The sequence below is a fragment of the Bufo bufo genome, chromosome 11 (assembly GCF_905171765.1).
Source record: "Bufo bufo chromosome 11, aBufBuf1.1, whole genome shotgun sequence".
Lineage (NCBI taxonomy): Eukaryota > Metazoa > Chordata > Amphibia > Anura > Bufonidae > Bufo > Bufo bufo.
In genome coordinates this window covers 77644701-77667738 of record NC_053399.1, presented here as the reverse complement: position 1 = coordinate 77667738, position 23038 = coordinate 77644701, and the positions used below count along the sequence as shown (strand labels likewise).

The window sequence follows — 23038 nt, the reverse complement described above, 5'->3', positions numbered from 1 at the left end:
TAAGTGAAGTTTCTGGACTCCTTGCCAAAGGTTCATTTGGAACCGTGTCAGTGAAAATTTGTTTGGGGGTCTTGAAGACCACTCTATTTGGTAGCCTGCCCCGACTACCTTGGAAATCCAGGGGTTCTGGGAGATGGATTCCCATGACCCCAGGAATCTTGAGAGTCTTCCCCCCACCCCGACGTCATTGCTTATCGGAGGATTTTGGGAGGGAGAAGGATTGGCCTCTTCCTCTTCCTCCTTTTGGATAGCTCCAACGTCCTGATTTCCCTTTCCCCCTGTAGTTTTTTTCTTGACCCGAGGAGGGGCGAAAAGGATACCGGCGTCTGGAGGGGCGATCTTCCGGAAACCCCTTCTTTCTGTCCGCGGCCTTCTCTAGAATCTTATCTAGCACCGGGCCAAACACATATTCTCCAGAAAAGGGTATGGAACAGAGCTTCAATTTAGACGTCTTGTCCCCCGACCAGCACTTCATCCAGAGGGCTCTTCTGGCTGCATTGGAAAGTGCCGCGTCTCTGGCGGAGAATCGGACTGATTCGGCAGAGGCATCCGCCAGGAAGGCCGTGGCGGATTTTAAAAGAGGGAGAGAACTAAGAATTTGTTCCCTAGATGTTCTATCCTTAATATGAGTTTCCAATTCTCCCAACCAAAGATACATGGATCGGGCGACTGAGGTAGCCGCAATATTGGTTTTAATATTGAACATGGACGCCTCCCAGGATTTCCTGAGAAGACTGTCCGCTTTACGATCCATTGAATCTTTAAGTTGGGAGGTATCTTCAAATGGGAGAGATGTTTTCTTGTTCACTTTGGCCACCTGTACATCGATCTTGGGAATTTCATTGAAAATTTTAGATTCCTCTGGATCAAAAAGCAATCTATTTTTGAACGCAGCCGGGACTCCCAGACGTCTTTCTGGATCTGCCCACTCATCAAGGACCATATCCCTAATACTCTCGTTAATGGGGAACACACGAGTTTTCTTGACCCTTAGGCCCCCAAACATTTCTTCTTGTACTGAATGGGTACGTTGCACTTCCTCCACGCCCATGGTCGACCTTACTGCCTTTAATAGGTCGGACATTTCTTCTGTAGAAAAGTAATATCTACGACTGTCATCCACTGAGTCTGTATCAGAGACTCTCTCCCCCTCTTCCCATGACTTAACGGAGTGGGCACTTTCATCCGCCATAACTTCTAGGTCCGGAGGGGACGGAGACCTAGCCCGCTTCCTCTTAGGTTGCGGCAAGTCGGGGGGATTAGTGGACAGGTGGGCCAGGGATGAACGGATCTCTTCCTGAATCATAGTTTTCAATTCCTCTTTTAAGGAGGGTGCTTCATCCCGTACAATATTAGAAATACAAGACTTGCACAACTTTTTAGGGTAGTAGTCAGGAAGTCTGCTATTGCAGGAGATACATTTGAGTGTTTTTTTGATTTTTTTCGGGGCTTCTTTAGCCTAAAAGAGAGGAGAAGGCAGGGCATCAGGGTATGACCACTAGAGGGAGAGAGAGAGAGCAAGAGGGGGTCAGCAGAAGCGAGCTAGCTGCCCCTGGAAATAACTTCCTCTCTCTCTTTTTTCCCCCTTCCACCTATTACAGCAGGAGAGGGGGATCAACAGACTCCCTGACCTGCACAAACAATACCCCCGAAGGGGACTCACAGTTGGTAGCAGCGCCGGTGGCTCAGCTCTGGGGGATCGCTCAGATGCCGACATCGTCCTCTCTGCAGGCAAGGGTTCCGCACCAGTGGGGACCGATCCTGGGAGCGTTTTGACACTGGCGGTAACCAGCGTTTATGCCTCGGTTTTAAACTGGGCTCCACGCTGCCGCCGCGACGTCACTTCCGGGTCGCCGGCCGTGACGTCATAAACATGCGCTCCATGCGCCGGCGCGCACCCAGCTATCGCCCAAGTAGGCTAGGAGGGGGTCTGCGCCAGGGAACAGGCCCCGGAATAACCAGGACGAGATAGGCCCTGAACCCCCTGCCCAGCGTTAGTACTTGGACCGCGGGAGGGCAGGGGGACGCCATGCTGGATGCCGGCGTTTTCCCAAAGGTAACGGAAAAATAAAAAATATACAGGTTCCATTTCCTTAGCTTCATCTCCCTGCATACAGGGAGACCTTTCTCTGCCCTGTCCTCTGTAGGGACAGGAAACACTGGTGTTGGTGGTGGGAGGAGGGTATTTAACCTTTCTCTGTTCCTGCCCCTACAGAGGTCAGGGGTCAATCTCCTTGTATGCCGTCGTGATGATGCTATGGAAAATAGAATGATAAATGATGAAATGAAAATGATATGAAATATTATGAAATGAAAAATACAAATTTTCAAAACTACTATAAACGAGTGCCGTGGTTTCCTTCACTATATTACCTCAAATTACCATTGAGCACCGTACCAAAAGGACACCAGAGGAGTGCCGTCCAACTCAGGCTATTCCATGATTTTTTTGCAGGACCCATTGAAAATGAATGGGTACAGAACTGGTCCAGATCTGTTCCGCAAAAAACGGAACAGATCAGGAAAGAAACAACAGACGTGTGAATGGACCCTTAGACCTAATTTTCTGTGGCTGACATTCAGTTCCATCATATCCTATATATACTGGCCATCTTCTTTCAGAGGACCAGAAGACCATTTTAAAAGCAAGTTTGGGTGGTCTTGTGCTTGATATAAATATTATCTATATCTCATCCAGCACTGAGGGGATTGCATGTTGATAGGCCCTTGGGGGCCTGAATTTTAATTTATTTTTAAAAAAATATTAAAATAAAAAATCACCCCCCTTTCCCCAGAATATAAAAAAACAAAAAAAAAAACAAAAAAAAACACACACACACACACACACACACACACACACACACACACCAAAGGCATTACCATATCCTAAAATGCCTCTGATAATAATATAGAAAAACATTTATCCAATACGGCGAATGGTGTAACCAAAAAATATAAAAATGTCCAATTCTCTATTTTTTCATACTTTCATCTCCCCCAAGAAAAAAAAAAAAAAAGTGATCAAAATGGTATCAATAAAATCTACAGATGTTCCTGCAAAAATTGAGCCCCCACACAGATCTGTAGACAAAATGAGAAAGTTATGGTGGTCAGAATATGGCAATTAAAAAATAAATAAATAAATACCAAACAAAGTGAAGGGTCATTCCGGGACAACACCGGGTGCTTTGATTGGGCTGCACACCAATTCCATGATTGGTCTGATGACTGGGCCATCTCATTCGTCGGCCAGCTACACTCACTTATTAGTAGAGAAACTGGCAAATCTAACCAAGGGCAATATAGAGCTTTGGCACATATACCATTAACCCCAACACAATAGACTTGGGTGCATCAGTTGTGCAAGGTGGAAAAGTGTGTCCATCACTAACATAGGAAGCACGGACATAATTGGATCTTCAGTGACCAACAATATGGTTATTGCTTTTGACACCCACAACGTACTTACTTCCTGTGGCACTGTTGCAGCTGCTGCCCCAACATGGATTGCATCATAAGGGCCTTCCTCAGGATACCCAAGCCTGCCGTCACCGACTGCAAATGTAGAGAATGGAAACTTTAAAAGGGTTCTGCTGTTTACAAATTCATTTTTAATTTCTCAGAGTACCCAAAACACTGCATATTTTGCCCCATATACCCGCTTTTTATGCTAGCACTTTCATTCCCAGGTTTGCAGCATTATTTCATCTGGACGGGATGTTTACAAGCAGAACTTCCTGATTTCATCACTTTCCTGGGCAATCAGTTGAGTCTGTAATGTTCCTCAGGGCTCACTCCACCTGCCATACTGTTGCCGTCGTCACGCCCCCTACACCTCCGCTCTCCATGTTAGCGAGGCAGAGCATGCTGGGTTGGTTAGAAATCCCAACAGGAAGTTCTGCTTGTAAGCATCCTGCAAGAATGAAGTTTAAATGTTTTGGACATACTGAACTATCTATTACTCTGGTCACATTACTAGAATACCAGCAAACACTCCAACGACAGCGAGATATTGGAGAATATATACACTACTTATGGATGTGAACTTTTAGTAGCATATGAAGAAAAGATTTATTAGAGCGCTAATTTGTTATATGGTTTATAGTATTGATTGATTCTTTGCTTTAGTGTAACTGGTCATTATACCAGTTACCAGTCTTCCATGTGAGATTTAAGTGTGACTATTAGGGCCCAGTTGGGTACACTACTATTGCACAGATATACTATTAGGATTGGTTATATGACATTGGCATTTCATTAGGTGTAAATATCTATGATTTTATTCTTGTGTTTTAATTATACACTATTTATATGTTTGATTACTAGAGAGCCAATAATTACAGCGGGATGTGTCAACCCGTCTTAACACTCACAGCACTGCCAATGCCTAATTAATGTATGAATATGCATATACATAAGTAATGATCAGATGTGTTTTCATGTGTAAATTTACCATTCCTGCAGGACCACCTATAGGCATGTACCTACTGTACCTATAGGTAAAGCCATCCCTCTGTAGCTCTCTAATATTTAATCATTAAAAAGGGGTTGTACAAGAATGGTGGAGAGGGTTGGCAAACCTCCCCATTCTGCTAGACCTACAAAGGGAAGATGACTTACCTGCTTCCCGGCGTTGGCTCCCCGCCTCTAATATTGCAGGCCTGCGAAGGGCTCCATCAATGTCAACATCCGGTTTGACATTGCCGCAGCCAATCACACAAGCTGCAGCGATGTCCAGCTTCCCTTGTATCACGACAAATGGTCACATGATGGAAGGGGAGCCAGACACCGCCATGGCCTGTAAGTGGCTGGGGCGATAGATGTCAAAACGTATGTTCACTTCGAGAGGAGCCCAGGCCTGCAGGAGAAGCTGCAGGGAGCAGGTAAGTCTTCTTCCCTTGGCAGCTCTGGCAGAATTTGAGGGAAGGGGTTGCCAAAAACTCCACAATTCTTGCATAACCCCATTAAAGTGTCTCAGTCGCCCAGCTAAACAACAAACTTACCTACAAACTTTACACGTCCAGTGCTCAGCAGTTCAGGATCATCTTGCTGGACATTGTGAACAGAATCGAGGACCAGTTTTTCAATGTGATCTATGCCCACAACCTTCCCGGTGAGACCTACCTGAGAGCAGTAGAATCGATGTGAGGTTGGTATCGTTTTCATTGTCTGATGCCACAGAATACAGTTATGACGAGTAGCTGACGCCATTGCATAGGAATCTACATAAAATGTTGACTGCCTCGGCATACACTGTCCTAGCTTCGCTGACTCCGAGTTACACTATGCACACCCAGAGCGGCTCTATAAAACTCTGCTGGTTGTCCCTGAAACAGACTACTGGTTGCCCTCCAGACAAACGTGGTCCAACAGCTGAAATCCAAAGGACTTTTTATCCGGGCAGATTATATGATGAGAAACCACTACTGAACAAAATGACCGCAACGCAGCGTAGCTATAATCTGTGATGGTGGCCCCAAACTGAGCTTCCAACGCAGATAGGAACATCTCCTAAAAGTGTTTTCTGGGTTTTATTTGTACAAACCTTACTGGGCCCAACATTTATATAAGAGAGTATAGGACTGAAGGCTAACCATTCTAGCAAAGCAGGCAGTGAGGTATCCACTGCCCGAGCCGACATCCAAAGCCTTGGCTCCTTCTTGCAGCTTATCTTCCAACAACTCCAGTGCATGTGCATGCTGCAAAACAGAGATATACTGTTAACCTCATGTAGTATTACAAAAAAAAATATATTATATATATATATATAATAATAATTATATAATTTAAATAAGTGCTGAGCTCTTCCAACAGGGCTGCCAGTCTGTCGTGTGTCCTGAGACTGACGTGACCCTCAGTATACACTGTGAGGTCACCACCTGCTTTCAGAGCAGATGGAGAATAAAGCTGGTTGTGGCCAATTCCTAACCAGAATCTACTGAGACTTCTTGAGATGTGCCAACCATCTTATCCAGAAGGTGGCCATAACTGAGAACTAAGTGACTGCTGAGTTGTCCCATATCTCTATCTATATATCCATCTATCTATCTATACATACACTAGCAGAAAAAATAAAATAAAAGGATGCCTGGAAAACGTAATGTGATTGAGCCGAGACTGAAACTATAACCCGCTAGTGGTGCTTGTTCAATGATCACAGAACGAGGTGGTGCATCCTTAAAGGGGTTTTCCGAGTTTAGAGCTGAACCCAGACATATCCCCATCTTCACCCAGGCCCAGCCCCTCTGATATGAGCATTTCATCCTCCGATGCTCTCCCTTGCCCTTCGCTGTATAGCGCAGGGCAAGGGCTTTTTTGTTTACATTTTTTACTGCTAGGCGGAGGCTTCCACCAGCAGTGTTCCCGGTGATGTCACAGGCACCGATGGGCGGGCTTTAGTGCTGCCCTAGATGTTTTACAAGCTAAAGCCTGCCCATTAGGGCCGGTGACATCACTGGGCTCACTGCTGGGCGGAAGCCCCACCTAGCATTCCTTATGGAGAGCCTGGTATGTCACCGGATATCCAGAAAAAGCCCGTTCACTGCACGATTGCTCTGAATTCAGACAACTCCTGTAAAGGCTATGTACAGTATACCTTCGGGGGACATTTTTTTTTAATGATTGCTAAAAACAATTTTTTCAAATTTGTCTTCATTAAAAATATTAGGCGTTCTGTGACAAAGCGCTAACTGTTTGTGTAGCTGTGTGACTGGTACTTTCACTGGTCATCTCATAAACCTTCTAAGGCCTTTAAATTGCTAAAAAGGTCAAAAACGCCACCTTTAGGAGGTCAGAGATCAGAGAGCCATCAGCTGAGCTGCCTGATGAAAATCAAGGCTGTATACAGACAAGGGTTAATCATTTTTTAAGACCAATTGAAAAAAAAAAATATTACTTTTAGCTCAAAATGAGTACCATGCAATAATAATGAAAAAAACTGCCTCTAAAAAGGTGAACATAGCCTTTAATTATGGATTCTGCAGCAGGGTATATGCTGAGGCCGGGTCACTCCTCTTGCTGCGATACAGGCTGCCACTCTGGCAAGGTAATGGTCATACAGATGCTGGATATCCTCCTGTCATCACTGCTGAGGCCTGTGACTGGCTGCAGAAGTTATGTGGATGTACAGCACGTTATTAGTCCAGGAATTTTGCGGGTGCGTACCGTTTGCTTTTTATTGCATTAACCCGATTCTTCAATAACCCGAACCTGAACTTTAGAAGCCGAACTTAACACACAAGTTCGCTCAACACTACTTATTAGTCCATGGCCCAAACACAACCAGACCTGGCCACAAATATCTCCGCTCTGTTCTTGTCACATCACCTTACAGTTTATGTCATGAAATAATTTCTTTTGTAAAGGTTTTTTATTTTCAAAATTGCTACATTTTACTATCAGTTTTTAAGCACTAGTATAGGAAAGGGTGCAAGAAATAATAGTAAACTACTACCCTCACTTCAGAAAGCACTCACCATGTGGGGGGCACTGATCGTAGCCTTGAACCCTGTTGGAATACATAGATCCAGTTAACATTTTTTTATTTTATTTTGAGGTTGCATTAAAAATTAAAGGGTAACTATCATATTTTTTTTATTTGCTAGTTTCTTAGAGCTAGGCATGTATACCGGAGTTAGTCTGTCAATGATTGTCAAAAGATCTGTAATTACCTTATAATAACAGCTTTCATGAATGTCCTCTGTCCCCTTCCACTGCTCCCTTAAATGACAGTTGGCTTGTCTGTCTTCCCTTTAGTATAAACAGAAGACGGAGGGGCGGTCCTCCACACTGCATGCCTGCATTAGGCTTCAGAGTGAGGAGGCGTGTCTCTCAGTAATCCAATCTGATTGGCTGGCAGGAAACTGCTGGCTACAGCAAGTGTGTATGGGAAGTGAGGGAAAGCAGTTTTGGCCTCAGAGAACTGGCAGAGGAGTCATCTAGAGAAGGTCCTCATATTGTAGAGGTTAAAACAGCCGTAACTAAGGGAAGAACTCAAGGAAAACTGTGGTACGTGAAGAAACTAAAGATTGCTTTATACATAATGCTCCTGCAGCAGTAACATATTGAGATTTTTTTGATAAAGACATGATAGTTACCATTTAATAATTGCTTAAAGGTTATCCAACCCCAAAAATGCCCGGGCCCCTAGTGGGGGGGGGGGGGGGGTAGGGGGACAGCAAATAGCAGGCTGCGTTGGGAACGAGCCGCCCTAGCATCGCATCATGAGAGATGTGGGTGCCGGGAAGTACAATCTGTGTGAGGAGTCCTTTAAGGACTTTGTACCAAGACATATCCCCTATCCAGAGAATTCCCATTCTTGCGATTGGTAGGGGTCACTGTGGTTGGACCCCCAATGATTAGATGCTTATATTCTATCGGGTGGATAGGGGAGAGGTTTATATTTTGGTACATATCTTTAATAGGATACTATAGATCAGACCATGGGCTCCCCTAGAAGCAATAATTGTGAATACGGAGCAATAAACAGTATATAATATGGAACAATACATGACATCTTAAAGTGATATTCTGGCCAGTAACAAACATCTGGGACCCTCACTTCTTAGGAGAACGGTGAACACATAACGCCTGAGATAATTCACTCATCTAAAATGGAAACTGAAGAAACTTTGCAGACAGCCTATATTAAAAACCTACTACAGCTTTGTGTCTAACTCCTAAGCAGACCAATGTGTCTCCATGGTAACAGACTACAAGGAAATCCTATGTAGTCTGATCTTGCAGTTATACACCCTTCCATCTGTCCTCCATCTCTTACTAATCTACCAAAAGTATGTGAGCATGACAAACCACTGCCTTACTGTAGATTTAGAATGAAGCAAGGTATGCTCTATAACCCTAAGAATAATCCACAATGCTTCAAAAACTCCTACCTATACTCTGGGGGGAATCCATATAAGGGAAATTTCCAACATAAAGGGCTCGATCTGTGGTCATCAGAACATCATGTACACGCTGAGATCGGATCACTCCATTTTCTAAAGGACAAAGTTCAGACGTCAGTAAGATAAAAGCAAAAGTAGTTTACAGCGACATACTGCTTAACTATAATAAATATACCATCACTGTCATTTACCAATGAATACATACCCTCATTTTCACCCAAGCAGCCTCCCTGAGGCTAGCATTGGAGCATATCCTGCTCCGATGCGCGCCCTTGCCCTGCACTACATCGCGCAGGGCACGGGCTCTTTTGTTTATCATAACACACTGCCGGGGGCGGAAGCTTCCGCCCAGCAGTGTGTTGGGTGACGTCACTGGCTCTGATGGACGGGCTTTAGCGCTGACCTAGCCGTATTACTGGCTAGGGCAGAGCTAAAGCCCACCCATCAGTGCTAGTGACGTCACCGGGGTTCCTGGCAGCCCCATGGAGAGCCCGGTACGTCACCGGATCTCCTAAAAATGCCTTTGCCCTGCACGATTAAGCGCAGGGCAAAGGAGAGCATCGGAGCATAAACTACTCCGATGCTCAAGTCAGGGGGGCTGCCGGGGTGAAAATGGAGGTATGTCCGGGTTCAGCTCTGAACCCGCACAACCCCTTTAATGACAAGACCCTTTTAACATCTTGATATATTCTGTCTGAGATTTTAAATTTCCCTTCCCCAGGACCCAATATGGCTGTATACTCATTAATAAGCCCAGCATTAGTCAGCAAAACAAACACAAAGTACAATAAAGAGAAGAAAAAAAAACAAAAAAACATTTTCACTGTCAAATTTAGGGAGGAAGCCTGGTTTTCACTAAACATCCCCACCAAATATGAGGCTGCTTCTTCTACGCAGGACCTATTCAAGACTGATAATCAAGTGAAGAATCTTACAGAAATGAAGGTACGGGTTAGGATACATTCACACAACTGTATGTATTTTGCAGTCGGATGACGTCCGTGTTGCATCCAGGTTTTTTTGTGGACCCATTGACTTCCATGGGTACATGAACCCCGTTTGTGGCCAAGTATAGGACATGTTCTATCTTTTGTAGATACTTTACACATCCATATATCCGTTTCCACAAAACATATGTTTAGTTTACCGGTAAACTGCTTTCCAGGAGTCCGGAATGACAGCACCCATGGAGGATGTCCTTACTGGTTTCTGTTGGGACAGGAAGAGAGACAGTTTAAAGGGCCCCTCCCCACCCCCTTGCTCCAGTGTTTATAACTTACTACACCGGATAGGCTGCCACATCTTTATTTCAAGAACAAGTGTTAATTCACACTGTATACAGTAGCAGTACAAATATACAAACCAAAAAAGTGTCCCGGAAGGAACAGAAAATAGGGGGGTAGTATTGGGTGCTGTCATTCCGGACTCCTGGAAAGCAGTTTACCGGTAAACTAAACATATGTTTCCAGGACGTCCTCCATGACAGCACCCATGGAGAACTAACAACTTAGAACGCCATATTAGGGGGGGGGACCACTGCTTGTAGGACCTTACGGCCAAAAGCTAAGTCCTGATTGGCCATAGAGTCCAGTCTGTAGTGTCTGACAAAGGTAGTGGAGGAGGACCAGGTTGCCGCTCTGCAGATCTGGTCGATGGAAGCTCCAGCTTTCTCCGCCCAGGTTGCAGACATGGCTCTGGTAGAATGAGCCCTCAACGTTATGGGGCAGGATGAACTCTGCAGTCTATAACATTCCCTGATGGTCTCCTTGATCCAGCGGGCTAAAGAGGTTTTAGAGGCTTTGCTTCCCTTGTTTCTACCACCGAATTGGATGAAGAGGTTCGCTGACTTTCTCCAGGATTTTGTCCGCTTGATGTAGGCGAGGACCGTTCTTCTCACATCAAGACAGTGGAACCGCTCCTCCTGTATGTTTTTGGGGGAGGTACAAAACGAAGGGAGAATTATCTCCTGTTCTCTGTGAAACGTTGAGACAACTTTGGGAAGAAAGGAATGATCCAGCTTAAGAACTATCCTATCGTCTAGGACTTTCAAAAAGGGTTCCCTAACTGACAGGGCCTGAATTTCGCCTATCCTACGAGCAGTAGTGATAGCTATTAAAAACACCGCCTTGAGGGATAGAAGTTTGACGGGAATATCCTCAATAGGTTCGAAGGGAGCATCACATAGGCCATTTAGAACTATATTTAGATCCCACTCAGGAACTGTTTGTCTCAGGGTGGGTCGTATTCTGGAGACTGCTCTGACAAATCTCTTGACCCACCTGTGTTCTGCTAATGGTATATCTAAGCAGCAACTTAAGGCTGAGATCTGTACCTTGAGGGTACTTGGTTTTAGACCTATATCGAACCCTTTCTGGAGAAAATCTAGTATATTGCCTATGGATGGAATACTAGACTCTGGATGATTCTGAACTAGCCAAGATGAGAATTTCTTCCATATTTTGAGATATATGGCTGAAGTCACAGGTTTACGGCATTGCTGCAGTGTTGATATTACCTGATCGGAGAGACCCTTTTTCCTCAGGGTTTGCCTCTCAGGATCCAAGCAGTCAGTCTCAGCTTGTTGAGATTGGGATGCTCCAGAGGTCCCTGTGTTAACAGATCTTTCCTGTCTGGAAGGGGGTACGGGTCTTTGATCGACATCTCCCTCAAGATGGGATACCAAGCTCTCTTGGGCCAGTCTGGTGCGACCAGGATCAGAGTGGTGGCACTGGTCCTCATCTTCTTTAGGACTGCCGGGATTAGGGGAAAAGGAGGAAAGGCGTAGGCCAGTTTCATGTCCCAAGTCTGGGCTAAGGCGTCTACTGCCACTGGGTTTTCGCTGGGGTTTAGCGAGTAAAAACAGTCCAGCTGAGAATTCCCCCTGGACGCGAAGAGGTCTATCTCTGGATAACCCCATAGCTGGCAGACCTGTCTGAAAACCTGTTTGTTTAGATTCCATTCTCCCGCGTCTATCCTGTGACTGCTTAGGAAGTCGGCTCTCTAGTTTTGAGACCCCTTTAGATGGGTTGCTGAAATGGACCGAACTTCCCTTTCTGCCCATATGAAGATTTGATCTGCTAGATCCTGAAGGAGCGGGCATCTGGTACCGCCCTGTCTTTTTAGATAACATACCGTAGTAATGTTGTCGGATAGGATCCTGACGTGCTGATCCTTAAGGAGATGTTTGGCTGCTCTCAGAGTCTTCAGCACTGCCTTTAGTTCCCGGTAGTTTGAGGATCTTATCTTGTCTTGAAGGACCCAGGAACCCTGGAAGAGATGCTGGTCCACATGCCCCCCCCCAGCCATTCAGACTTGCGTCCGTGGTGACGGTTATGGCTGGAGTCAAATTCCACGGGACTCCTTTCTCCAGATTCCCTGGTTCTGTCCACCAGGACAGGGATTTTATCACTTTTCCCGATATTTTCATCCTGGAGTTCAGAGAACGGTGATCTCTGTTCCAAGCTGTCAAAACTGCATTCTGGAGGGTCCTGGAGTGGAACTGGGCCCAGGGTACTATTGAGATGCAGGAGGTCATGAGTCCCAGGATCTGCATGGCTTCCCTGATTGAGTGGGTTTTCCTCTTTTTGAACAACTCTATCTTTTGTCTCAGACTGGTCTGTTTTCTCTCTGGAAGAAAGGAGTGTTGTATTCTTGTATCCAGGAGAGTGCCTAGGAATTCCTTTCTTGTGTCCGGTATCAAGTCGGATTTTGAGTAGTTCACTATCCACCCCAAGTCCTTGAATAGGGCTAAGGTTTGATGGATGTCCCCCAGCAATTTTTGAACTGAGTCTGCTGAGTCGTCCAGGTAGGGCACGATTGTAATTGTATTCTGGCGAAGGAAGGCCATCATTTCGGATACTACCTTTGTGAATAGGCGGGGGGCAGATGAGATACCGAACGGCAGGCACTGGAACTGGTAGTGAGAGGTCTCCTTTCCGTACCTGACCGCAAACCTTAAATACTGTTGGTGTTGGGGATGTATGGGGATGTGGTAGTACGCATCCTTGAGGTCCAATGTGCAAAGGTGAGCACCTGAAGGGATCAGAGGAGTGGAGGATTTTACTGACTCCATCTTGAACCTGTAGTACGTCACTCACCTGTTCAGAAACTTTAAGTTGATGATTGTCCTCACCGACCCGTCTGGCTTCTTCACAAAGAAAAGTCTTGAGTAATGGCCTGTGAACTGCTGGGGAGGAGGAACCTGGGTGATAGCTCCCAGAGCCAGGAGGTTTTGAATATGTGACCTTAGTTGCTGTTGGAGGAGAGGAGATTCGAAATAGGTCACCTGGAACACTTGGGGAGGAGGAGTTCTGAAATCTATCCTGAAGCAGTCTCTGATGGAGTCCAGGATCCATTGATTGCAGGTAACTCTCTTCCATCTTTCCCAAAAGTGACGAAGTCTCCCTCCCACTGGTCTGGCGTCATGGTTTCCCTGTATTGGTGTTGGGGTTGAAGAGGAAACCCCTACCTCTACCCTTGGGGTAGCTCCAGCGGCCCGATTTTCCTTTCCCTCTATAGGCCCTGGCCTGATTTTGGCCCGAGGGTCTCCGAAAGGGCTGGGGTTTTTTAGGCTTCTCCTCAGGGAACCCCTTCTTGTTATCTGGCGCATTCTGGAGAATAGAGTCCAGAACTGGGCCGAACATAAACGAGCCAGAGAACGGAATGGAGCAGAGTCTGTTCTTTGACGCTACATCCCCAGACCAGGACTTGAGCCAGAGGGCCCGTCTAGCGGCGTTAGTCTGAGACTGGGACTTGGCTGCGAATCTAATGGTCTCCGCTGAGGCATCCGCCAGGAAACTAGAGGCCATCTTTAGAAGCGGGAGAGACTCTAGGATTTCTTCCCTGGATGTTCTTGCCCTGAGGTGATTCTCCAGTTGATTAATCCATAAGATTAAGGCTCTGGAAACCGAAGTAGCTGCGATGTTGGTATTAATTGCGGTTGCCCCTGACTCCCAGGATTTTTTCAACAGGCCGTCTAGCTTTCTATCCATGGGGTCCCTTAGCTGTGACGAATCCTCAAAGGGTATTGAGGTTTTTTTCACGACCTTGGCCACCTGGATATCTACTTTGGGAACCTCGTCCCAGAGGTTAGTGTCCTTTGGGTCGAAGCGCAGACGATTTTTAAAATCCCTGGGAATAAAGAGCTTCCTTTCGCCGTCAGCCCATTCCTCTGTGATGAGATCTTTAAGATTTTCATTTACTGGGAAGACCTTCTTTCTCCTGACTTTCAGACCCCCAAACATCTCGTCCTCCACCGAACGGGTCTGTTCCTCCTCCTCAATAGCCATGGTCTGTCTAATGGCGGTGAGCAGGGAATCTAAGTCCTCGGACGAAAAGAAGTATCTCCTCTGCTCATTCTGATGGAGGGACTCTATGTCGTCATTGTCCGAGACACATAACCCTTCTTCCTCTGAGTCAGAGCCTGACTGGATCCTGGCTTTTTTGGAGGAGGGGGGGGAAGGAGGAGGGAGTGTCTGGCTAGAGGTTGCCGCTTGCACCTCCTCTCTTACAATATCCCTTAGATCTGAAAGCAGGGATGCCCGTTCGTCCCTCATAATTTTGGAAATACATTCTGGGCATAGCTGCTTCTTATATGACTCTAGCAGCTTTGTTTGGCAGGTCGGGCATTTCCTGCCCTTCTTTTTGGGATCCCCATGAGGCCTGTGCCCTGGTTCCTTAGAAGTCTAAGAGAAAGGGAGGATAAGGCCATTAGGGAACTGCTGAGCCAAAGACCTATCCCTGTACAAAGTATGCAAGTGACTACTTACAGGGGCCTGGACGGGGGAGTCTGAACAAGTTTCAAGCTTGCTGGACGCCTGGACCTCCATGATGCAACCTAGAGGGCTGCCATCTGGCGTCTTAAATAAGATTTAGGTGACTTACCGGTCCGCCCGTCGCCGCCTGACTCCGCCTCCACTTGCTCTTTCCCAGGGGGACTCATTCCGGGGAAGAGTCAACCCCCAGGACATGCGAGACCACCGGATCGGCGTGTCTCCAGCATGCTGCTTGTTACTTCCGCATCGCGTCGTCATTACTTCCGGCTTCCGGTCACGTGAGCGCGGCCAGGAACTGACGTCAGAGGAGGCAGGAGCCGAAGCCGAGCCCAGAGCTCCGATGGGGAGAAGCGGCAACAGCGTCCCCGATTCATGCGGCCGGCCAGAGAGAGAATCGGGGACTTAACCAGGGGACCGCTTCCCAGAGTGGTGCTGGTTCGGGGGCCTGCCGGAGTCTGAAGAGGAGAGGTAGGAACCCCCCGACCAGACTCGCCCCCGTTCCCTACCTAACTTTCTAGGAGAGAGCTGTCTAACTCCTCCTATCCCTGTTGGGACAGGAAGAACACTGGAGCAAGGGGGTGGGGAGGGGCCCTTTAAACTGTCTCTCTTCCTGTCCCAACAGAAACCAGTAAGGACATCCTCCATGGGTGCTGTCATGGAGGACGTCCTGGAAAAATATTCTTGGACGCAAATGTGGTTGACGGACCCATTGAAGTCAATGGATCTGCAAAAAAAACGGATGCAATATGGACGTCATCCATACTTTGTGGATCTGCGTTTTGTTGACTGCAAAATACATACGGTCGTGTGAATGTACCCGAGAAACAGATGTATGAGAAGTGGAGGAAACAAGAGACCGCACTCACTTCGGAGGTTGTTGATGAGATCAGTGTGCGTTTTCCCACTAGAAGTCCAAGCCATGACCCTTGTAAACAGGAGTCCAAATGGTAGCGTTATGGTGGCCAGTCGTAAAAAAGAGCTCATGTCACAAAACCAGTGAGAGGGGCCACAGCCTGCTCTGTCAATGAGAGAGGAAACACAGGACATGGTAATGTATCATATACAAGACTGGAGATCTGATGTTCTAGAAGTTCCTGACTACCTGATCAGTAAGGCTCAGACAATGTGACAATGATGGCTCCATCTCTGGCTTGCTTACCATTTTTCAGAAATATGGAACGTCCTATGCAGATGTGAACGGAGCCTTATCTGTATATAACACAGACTAAGCATTCAGTGTCTAAATCCAAGCCAAACTGGGATGTAACGGGGATATAAGAACTGTATTTTATAAATGTAAAATCAGGGACCGTGTGTCTCCAGTTTGATTGGATGGACATTCGAGCATGTGCACTGCTGCTCCACTTAAAGTCTATGGGAAGGAACAGAACTTTGCTATGTCCGTCAGTTCCATTGCGTTTCAATCGAGCAGCAGTGCATGTGTCTGACTGCCGCTCCATTCATATGGGGGACCCCTGTTCTTGTGATCAGTGGGGGTCGGCGGCTGGATCCCCACCAATTAGATACGCATCACCTCGTTGTCATATGGGACCTCTTCCATGTTTTCTCTCGCCATCTAAACCCTAAAAGTAGAATTACTTTATTACAAGTGGTACCTTGGAACCGAACCAGAGTTAGGGAAATTGATTTCTGAAGTTATTATGCAAAGTCTGGTGAGACTTCACGAAGTAATAACTTCAGCTCATCGGAGCCAATACATTCTAATACTGTACGGAGCGCTCGCTCCGTACAGTATTCAAACAAAGTATTAGGCGAATTGACTTCGGATGTTTCATCCGAAGTCGATTCGCTCATCCCTATATAGGATGTCTGATTTTTTTTTACATTATTCATGGGATAACGCCTCCAAGACCACTGAGGGCAGACCCTATCCACGTGGTGCACCTTAGCTCCTCATCATTGCACTGTCCCCCCTCCACTTGACTGACAGGGCCGGACATCAGAAGCATCTTCTTGCCTGTCTGTGTAATTCTGCGCCTGTGACGCACACTACGCCTTTGGCGCATGCACAGTAGATCTGATATTTCTTCCCCTTCAGCACAGAAGACTACTGCGCAAGAGTGTACTGTATGGTGCAGGACTACAGGACCAGGAGAGAAGATGCTTCTGATGTCTGGCCCTGTCAATCAAGTGGAGGGGACTGTGCAGCAATGCCGAGCGGGGCAGCTAAGGTGCACCGAGTGGATAGGGTCCATCCTTGATGCACTTCATTTGCATAACGTTTAAAAAAAAAACACATTACTCAATAACAGCTTAACAAAGGTATACCCATGGTTTAAAAGGGTTAATCTCACAGACAAATGTTCCTTTATGCACTTTGTCACTTAAAAGGGTTATTTGGTAATTATTATTAATGACCTATTCTCAGGATAGGTCATCAATATCAGATCGAATGGGATCTGACACCTGGGATCCCCGCGGCTTCTTCCTAGGCCATGTGATGTCACTGTACATCGGTCACATGGCCTAGTTACAGCTCAGCCCTATTGAAGTGAATGCGGCTGAACTGCAATACCAAGCACGGCCACTAGACTATGTTCAGCGCTCCCTGAGATAGCTGATCATGGGGGGGTGCCGGGACCTGATCATAGCTGATCATGGGGGGGTGCCGGGACCTGATCATAGCTGATCATGGGGGGGTGCCGGGACCTGATCATAGCTGATCATGGGGGGGTGCCGGGACCTGATCATAGCTGATCATGGGGGGGTGCCGGGACCTGATCATAGCTGATCATGGGGGGGTGCCGGGACCTGATCATAGCTGATCATGGGGGGGTGCCGGGACCTGATCATAGCTGATCATGGGGGGGTGCCGGGACCTGATCATAGCTGATCATGGGGGGGTGCCGGGACCTGATCATAGCTGATCATGGGGGGGTGCCGGGACCTGATCATAGCTGATCATGGGGGGGTGCCGGGACCTGATCATAGCTGATCATGGGGGGGTGCCGGGACCTGATCATAGCTGATCATGGGGGGGTGCCGGGACCTGATCATAGCTGATCATGGGGGGGTGCCGGGACCTGATCATAGCTGATCATGGGGGGGTGCCGGGACCTGATCATAGCTGATCATGGGGGGGTGCCGGGACCTGATCATAGCTGATCATGGGGGGGTGCCGGGACCTGATCATAGCTGATCATGGGGGGGTGCCGGGACCTGATCATAGCTGATCATGGGGGGGTGCCGGGACCTGATCATAGCTGATCATGGGGGGGTGCCGGGACCTGATCATAGCTGATCATGGGGGGTGCCGGGACCTGATCATAGCTGATCATGGGGGGTGCCGGGACCTGATCATAGCTGATCATGGGGGGTGCCGGGACCTGATCATAGCTGATCATGGGGGGTGCCGGGACCTGATCATAGCTGATCATGGGGGGTGCCGGGACCTGATCATAGCTGATCATGGGGGGTGCCGGGACCTGATCATAGCTGATCATGGGGGGTGCCGGGACCTGATCATAGCTGATCATGGGGGGTGCCGGGACCTGATCATAGCTGATCATGGGGGGTGCCGGGACCTGATCATAGCTGATCATGGGGGGTGCCGGGACCTGATCATAGCTGATCATAGCTGATCATGGGGGGTGCCGGGACCTGATCATAGCTGATCATGGGGGGGGCCGGGACCTGATCATAGCTGATCATGGGGGGGGCCGGGACCTGATCATAGCTGATCATGGGGGGTGCCGGGACCTGATCATAGCTGATCATGGGGGGTGCCGGGACCTGATCATAGCTGATCATGGGGGGTGCCGGGACCTGATCATAGCTGATCATGGGGGGTGCTGGGACCTGGGTTGCCAACCGGCCAGAAACTTCTGGGCCGTCTGTAAAACAGGTGATTTTTTTTCTTGTGTCTGTGAAAAAAAAAAAAAAAAATAGAAGTGTCCGTGATTTTTTGAGGCTCATGGTACTTGACTAAATTATTTTGGTGGCGATTATCATAATTTCACAGCTCCCAGTAAATGCTGGGGATGAGTTCTGATCAGTATATTGAGCTATAGACGTGTATTACTTATTCATTATGGTTTTCCTATTTGTCCAAAAATATATTGGCTGTCCGCGATTTTGGGATAAGTTGTTCTGAAAAAAAGAAATATTCTGGTTGCCTGGACGGGACTCGGACCCCCACGACCTGAGGAATAACCCCTTTAATTCTTTTACCTATATATTTGCATAGCAGCTAGTTTTGGGAGTTATTAGTCTCTCTCGGTGTGGGACCCGCGTCCTACAATGCTCGGTCATCTGCTTTGATGGCCACGGCCTGCTCATAGATGACAGAGCTTCCATCTTCAGTATGGGGCGAGTGTTTAGAGGTTAGTCGTTTCCTATCCACTTGTGTAAAGGAGACCGGAGATATCTGAGTGTGCAGAACATACAAGGTTCACTGCTGAGGTCACATGCAGATCGGCCGATCCGGCGGGCAGTTCCGACGACGGAACTGACGCAAGTGTGAAAGTGCCTATAATTCTCCAAGCATTCTAATGATGACATCCTATTGATTAGGGCTCATGCACACCAGCGTGTTTTTTGCCAGTGTCTGTTCTGGTTTTTCTTTTGCAGCTCGTATGCGGAACCAGTCACTTTAATGGGGCCACAAAAAATAAAAATAAAAATAAAAAAAATGGACTGTGTGCATTCTGTGTCTGTATGGCTGTCCTGCAAAAAAAATAAAAAAATAGAACATGTCCTATAATTGTCCGCGTTATGGACGAGGATAGGGCTGTTCTATTAGGACGTCGGCCCTTCCGTTCCGCAAAATTTGCAGACTGCAAAACAGCAACCGTCGTGTGCATGAGCCCCTAGTATTATTTTAAAGGGGTATTCCAGTGTAAGATTAACACTGTCCCAGGGGCTGCACATGCTAAAAAACAAAAAAACAACAACTTACACTTGCCTCCCGCTAGCATTCCAACAGTGTCGGGGTCCCCACTGGAGTGGCGGCAGATAATCTGTCAGGTACGTAATCATCAGGTTGATCCCCTGAGTAATCCGGTTTCCAATTGAAAACAGACAACCCCTTTAACCCCCAGTTGTTTATGATTTTTCCTCCCTGCCTTCTAAGGCCTCTTTCACACGGGCGTTGTGGGAAAATGTGGTGATGGATCATGTGATGACCGGAGTGACGTCACCACAGGTCCTTTTCCTGCACACAGCAAAGAAAGAAGACAGAAGAGATGCCGGCTGCGCGATCAAGTGGATTAAGGGGAGTTAAATTATTATTATTATTTTTTTAACCCCTCCAGCCCTATTGTACTATGCATTCTGTATTCAGAATGCTATTATTTCCCCTTATAACCATGTTATAAGGGGAAATAATAATGATCGGGTCTCCATCCCGATCGTCTCCTAGCAACCGTGCGTGAAAATCGCACCGCATCCGCACTTGCTTGTGGATACTTGCGATTTTCACGCAACCCCATTCATTTCTATGGGGCCTGCGTTACGTGAAAAACGCACAAAGAGGAGCATGCTGCGATTTTCACACAACGCACAAGTGATGCGTGAAAATCACCGCTCGTGTGAACAGCCCCATAGAAATGAATGGGTCAGGATTCAGAGCAGGTGCAATGCGTTCACCTCGCGCATCGCATCCGCGCAGAATACTCGCCCGTCTGAAAGGGGCCTAAGAGCCATAACTTTCTTATTTTTCCATTGACGTAGCCGTATGACGGCTTGTTTTCTGCGGAATAGCTTGAATTTTGTAACGGCACCATATAAACGTCCCATAAACTGTAACGCAATATTCATGGGATGTTAACTGAAAAAAAAAAAAAAGCAACTGCGCCATTGATTTTTATTTTTATTTTACTTTGACAGTGTTCACTGTGTGGTAATGACAAGCTACGTTTATCCTGTGGATTAGTGAAATTATGGGGATACCAATTTCTTTTTACATTTTTTGATGTTTTACTACTTTTGAATAAAGTAAAACCTTTACAAATCCCTTTGCGCCACTAGGCCGACGTTCATAACCCTTAAGTTGAATACTTGAGCCTTTTGCATTGCAGGGCACATCCCATCGCACTCTCCCCAGATGCCGTGATCGCTATTGACCGATCATCTGATGGATTCAATGGCTGCCAAAGGCAGGTGTCTGCGTATGGAGCAGGCTCTGCTCCTGGCAAAGGTACTGAAGGGGTTAAAATATCATGGGGCACATTTACAAAGACCTGGCGTTTCATACACCAGTCTCAAGCCTCATGCAGACGTCCGCGGAGCGCGGTCCGTGAGATACTGGACTGGCGTCCTGCTTAGTGCAGGAGCGCACGGCGCCTTTGGTTGCTAGGACGCCGTGCGCTTTGTGCCGCCACCGCCGCAGTACAGTAATACACTTGTATGATCTATACGAGTGTACATGAAGTGCACGGCGTCATAGCAACCGAAGACGCCGTGAATATTTCTACATACAGGCAGCAAAAAAGCAAACGGACACGAAAAAATAAATAAAAAAAGTGTGTGCATGAGCCCTTATTCAGAGCTTCATTTACATATCTGCCCCGAGACCTTTTCAGCAATCCGACATTCCTATCTGGGTGTGATCTCAGCAGTGACAGCCCCCCGGGGAGGGGGAAAGCGGGGGTCACATCTACATTTATTTTTTTTATCTCTCCTGCTACATTATGGGAGAACAAGGAACATAAATGAAACATGTTTGCATGCTGGGAGTTGTAGTATCACAGTCCAGTTTACGTTTTCAGTCCCTGCAGACCGCGCCTCTAGTGCTAGCCATTACACTGCAGGGAGGGTATAATACTACGGTGTCCGCGTCACACAACCGGATCCATTTTTATACGCTGCAAATCGCGGACACCAGCCGAGAGCCGGCCGCCATGTATTTGTCTCCTGCAATAATGTTCTATCCTTGTCCGCGAAACAGACAAGAATAGGACATGTTAGATTTTTTTGCAGAGGCGCGAACAGACTTACGGAAAACTCGCTCGTGTGAAAGGGGCCTAACACGTTTTTTTTTTTTTAAGTCACATTTACTACTGAAAATGTGTCCGTTTTGGAGGTATTTGCACCTTGTTTGCCTATTCAGATTTTTTAGACTAATTCTGAAGTTTTCGAACTTTTACGCCCATTTTCTGACCCATTTATGTAGCTGCCCCTTAATTTCTATGTCTGTTTTGAGTTGCGCCACGTTTTCATGCGCATACTAATTAGACCAGTGTTAGTGAATATGAACCCGTTATACTGATATAGAACCACTAGAGGTCAGACTAATAGCAATACGCCGAGTCTAATGCATGAAGGAAATACGCCTGGACTACGGGCTCATTCAGGTGGCCATATGCAAAATGCCGATCCGTTTAGAGGCAGACCTATTCATTTCTATGGGGCCCTTTTCTTCTGTTCTACGGCTCCGCAAAACAAATAATACATGCCCTATACTGGTCAGTGAAAATCAGGATGTGGCCCATTGAAGGCTACGGGTCTGCAAAAATGCGGAATTCAATCCGTTTTTTTTTTTAGGACAAACTGAACTGCCCGCAAAAAAATGGATCCGCGTTTTTTGCGGACAGCATACAGCCGTCTTAATGAGCCCTAAGTGAAAGCCTAAAAACAGACGAGCTTGCGCCCCGCGTGTCAGAGGCGTTTCCTGGACGGCATTTCAATGGGTCCGCAATCTGGGAGCTCCGGAACCCCACAGCGCATGCCCTATTTTTTGCAGTGCGGACAGACCACGGAACCATTCAAGCAAACTGCGGTCCCCACTGCACGGAGCGACGGCGTGCACGAGGCCGTACAATGCTGTATGTTCCTGCCCGACCTGAACCCTAACGATTCGTACAATTCAGTACAGACGACTAATCAAAGTCATTATAATACCTCTGCTACACCGACTCCCTGCAGTGAATATGCCCCCGTGAAAGGTTTCCTCCTGCATAGGGCAGCAGGGGATGGAGGTGTTCTGCACTACTTCTCCATAAGGACCTGTTCACACATGAGGAATAAATGCATCATTTTTAGCTGCGTTTTATATTAAATATATATATATTTTTGCTTTAGAGTCCTACAGAGGCTTGAAGCACTGGACTACAACCTGTGGCTCCCTTCCCCTGACGGTAGCCAAGGAATGCTGGGAGTTGTAGTCTCACATCTAGAATGTCGCAGCCAGCCGGCTGTGTGCTGGAAACTTCCATAAAGTGAAGCTATGGCGGCCTGCGTTACTGCTACCGCACAGGTACCGCAGTCAGGCCCCAGACGCCGCACTGACAGCCGCGCACTCACCTCCACACCCACATTAGGGTAGAGTCTACTCCCTGCGCCGTAAGGACCTTCTGACGTCAAAGGTCATGTGACATTTTGAGCGCGCGCCTCACCGGT

At 47.2% G+C, this 23038-nt stretch overlaps 1 protein-coding gene across 3 annotated transcripts in view; it reads right to left on the bottom strand.

Moving 5' to 3' along the window:
• LOC120981662 (protein-L-isoaspartate(D-aspartate) O-methyltransferase-like) overlaps positions 1-23038 on the bottom strand; it is a 29761-nt gene that overhangs the window by 6452 nt on the left and 271 nt on the right. The window contains exons 1-7 of one of the 3 annotated variants that reach the window (XM_040411266.1): positions 22943-23031; positions 15547-15698; positions 8895-8999; positions 7476-7507; positions 5595-5699; positions 5004-5124; positions 3470-3555 (exon numbers count right to left, since the gene is read on the bottom strand). In XM_040411266.1, coding sequence (XP_040267200.1) covers positions 3470-3555; positions 5004-5124; positions 5595-5699; positions 7476-7507; positions 8895-8999; positions 15547-15698; positions 22943-22956 — 615 coding nt within the window. In that variant the 5' untranslated portion in view covers positions 22957-23031. Of the gene's footprint in view, positions 1-3469; positions 3556-5003; positions 5125-5594; positions 5700-7475; positions 7508-8894; positions 9000-15546; positions 15699-22942; positions 23032-23038 lie in introns of those variants that run through there. The other 2 variants (XM_040411268.1, XM_040411269.1) reach the window with 2 other exon arrangements.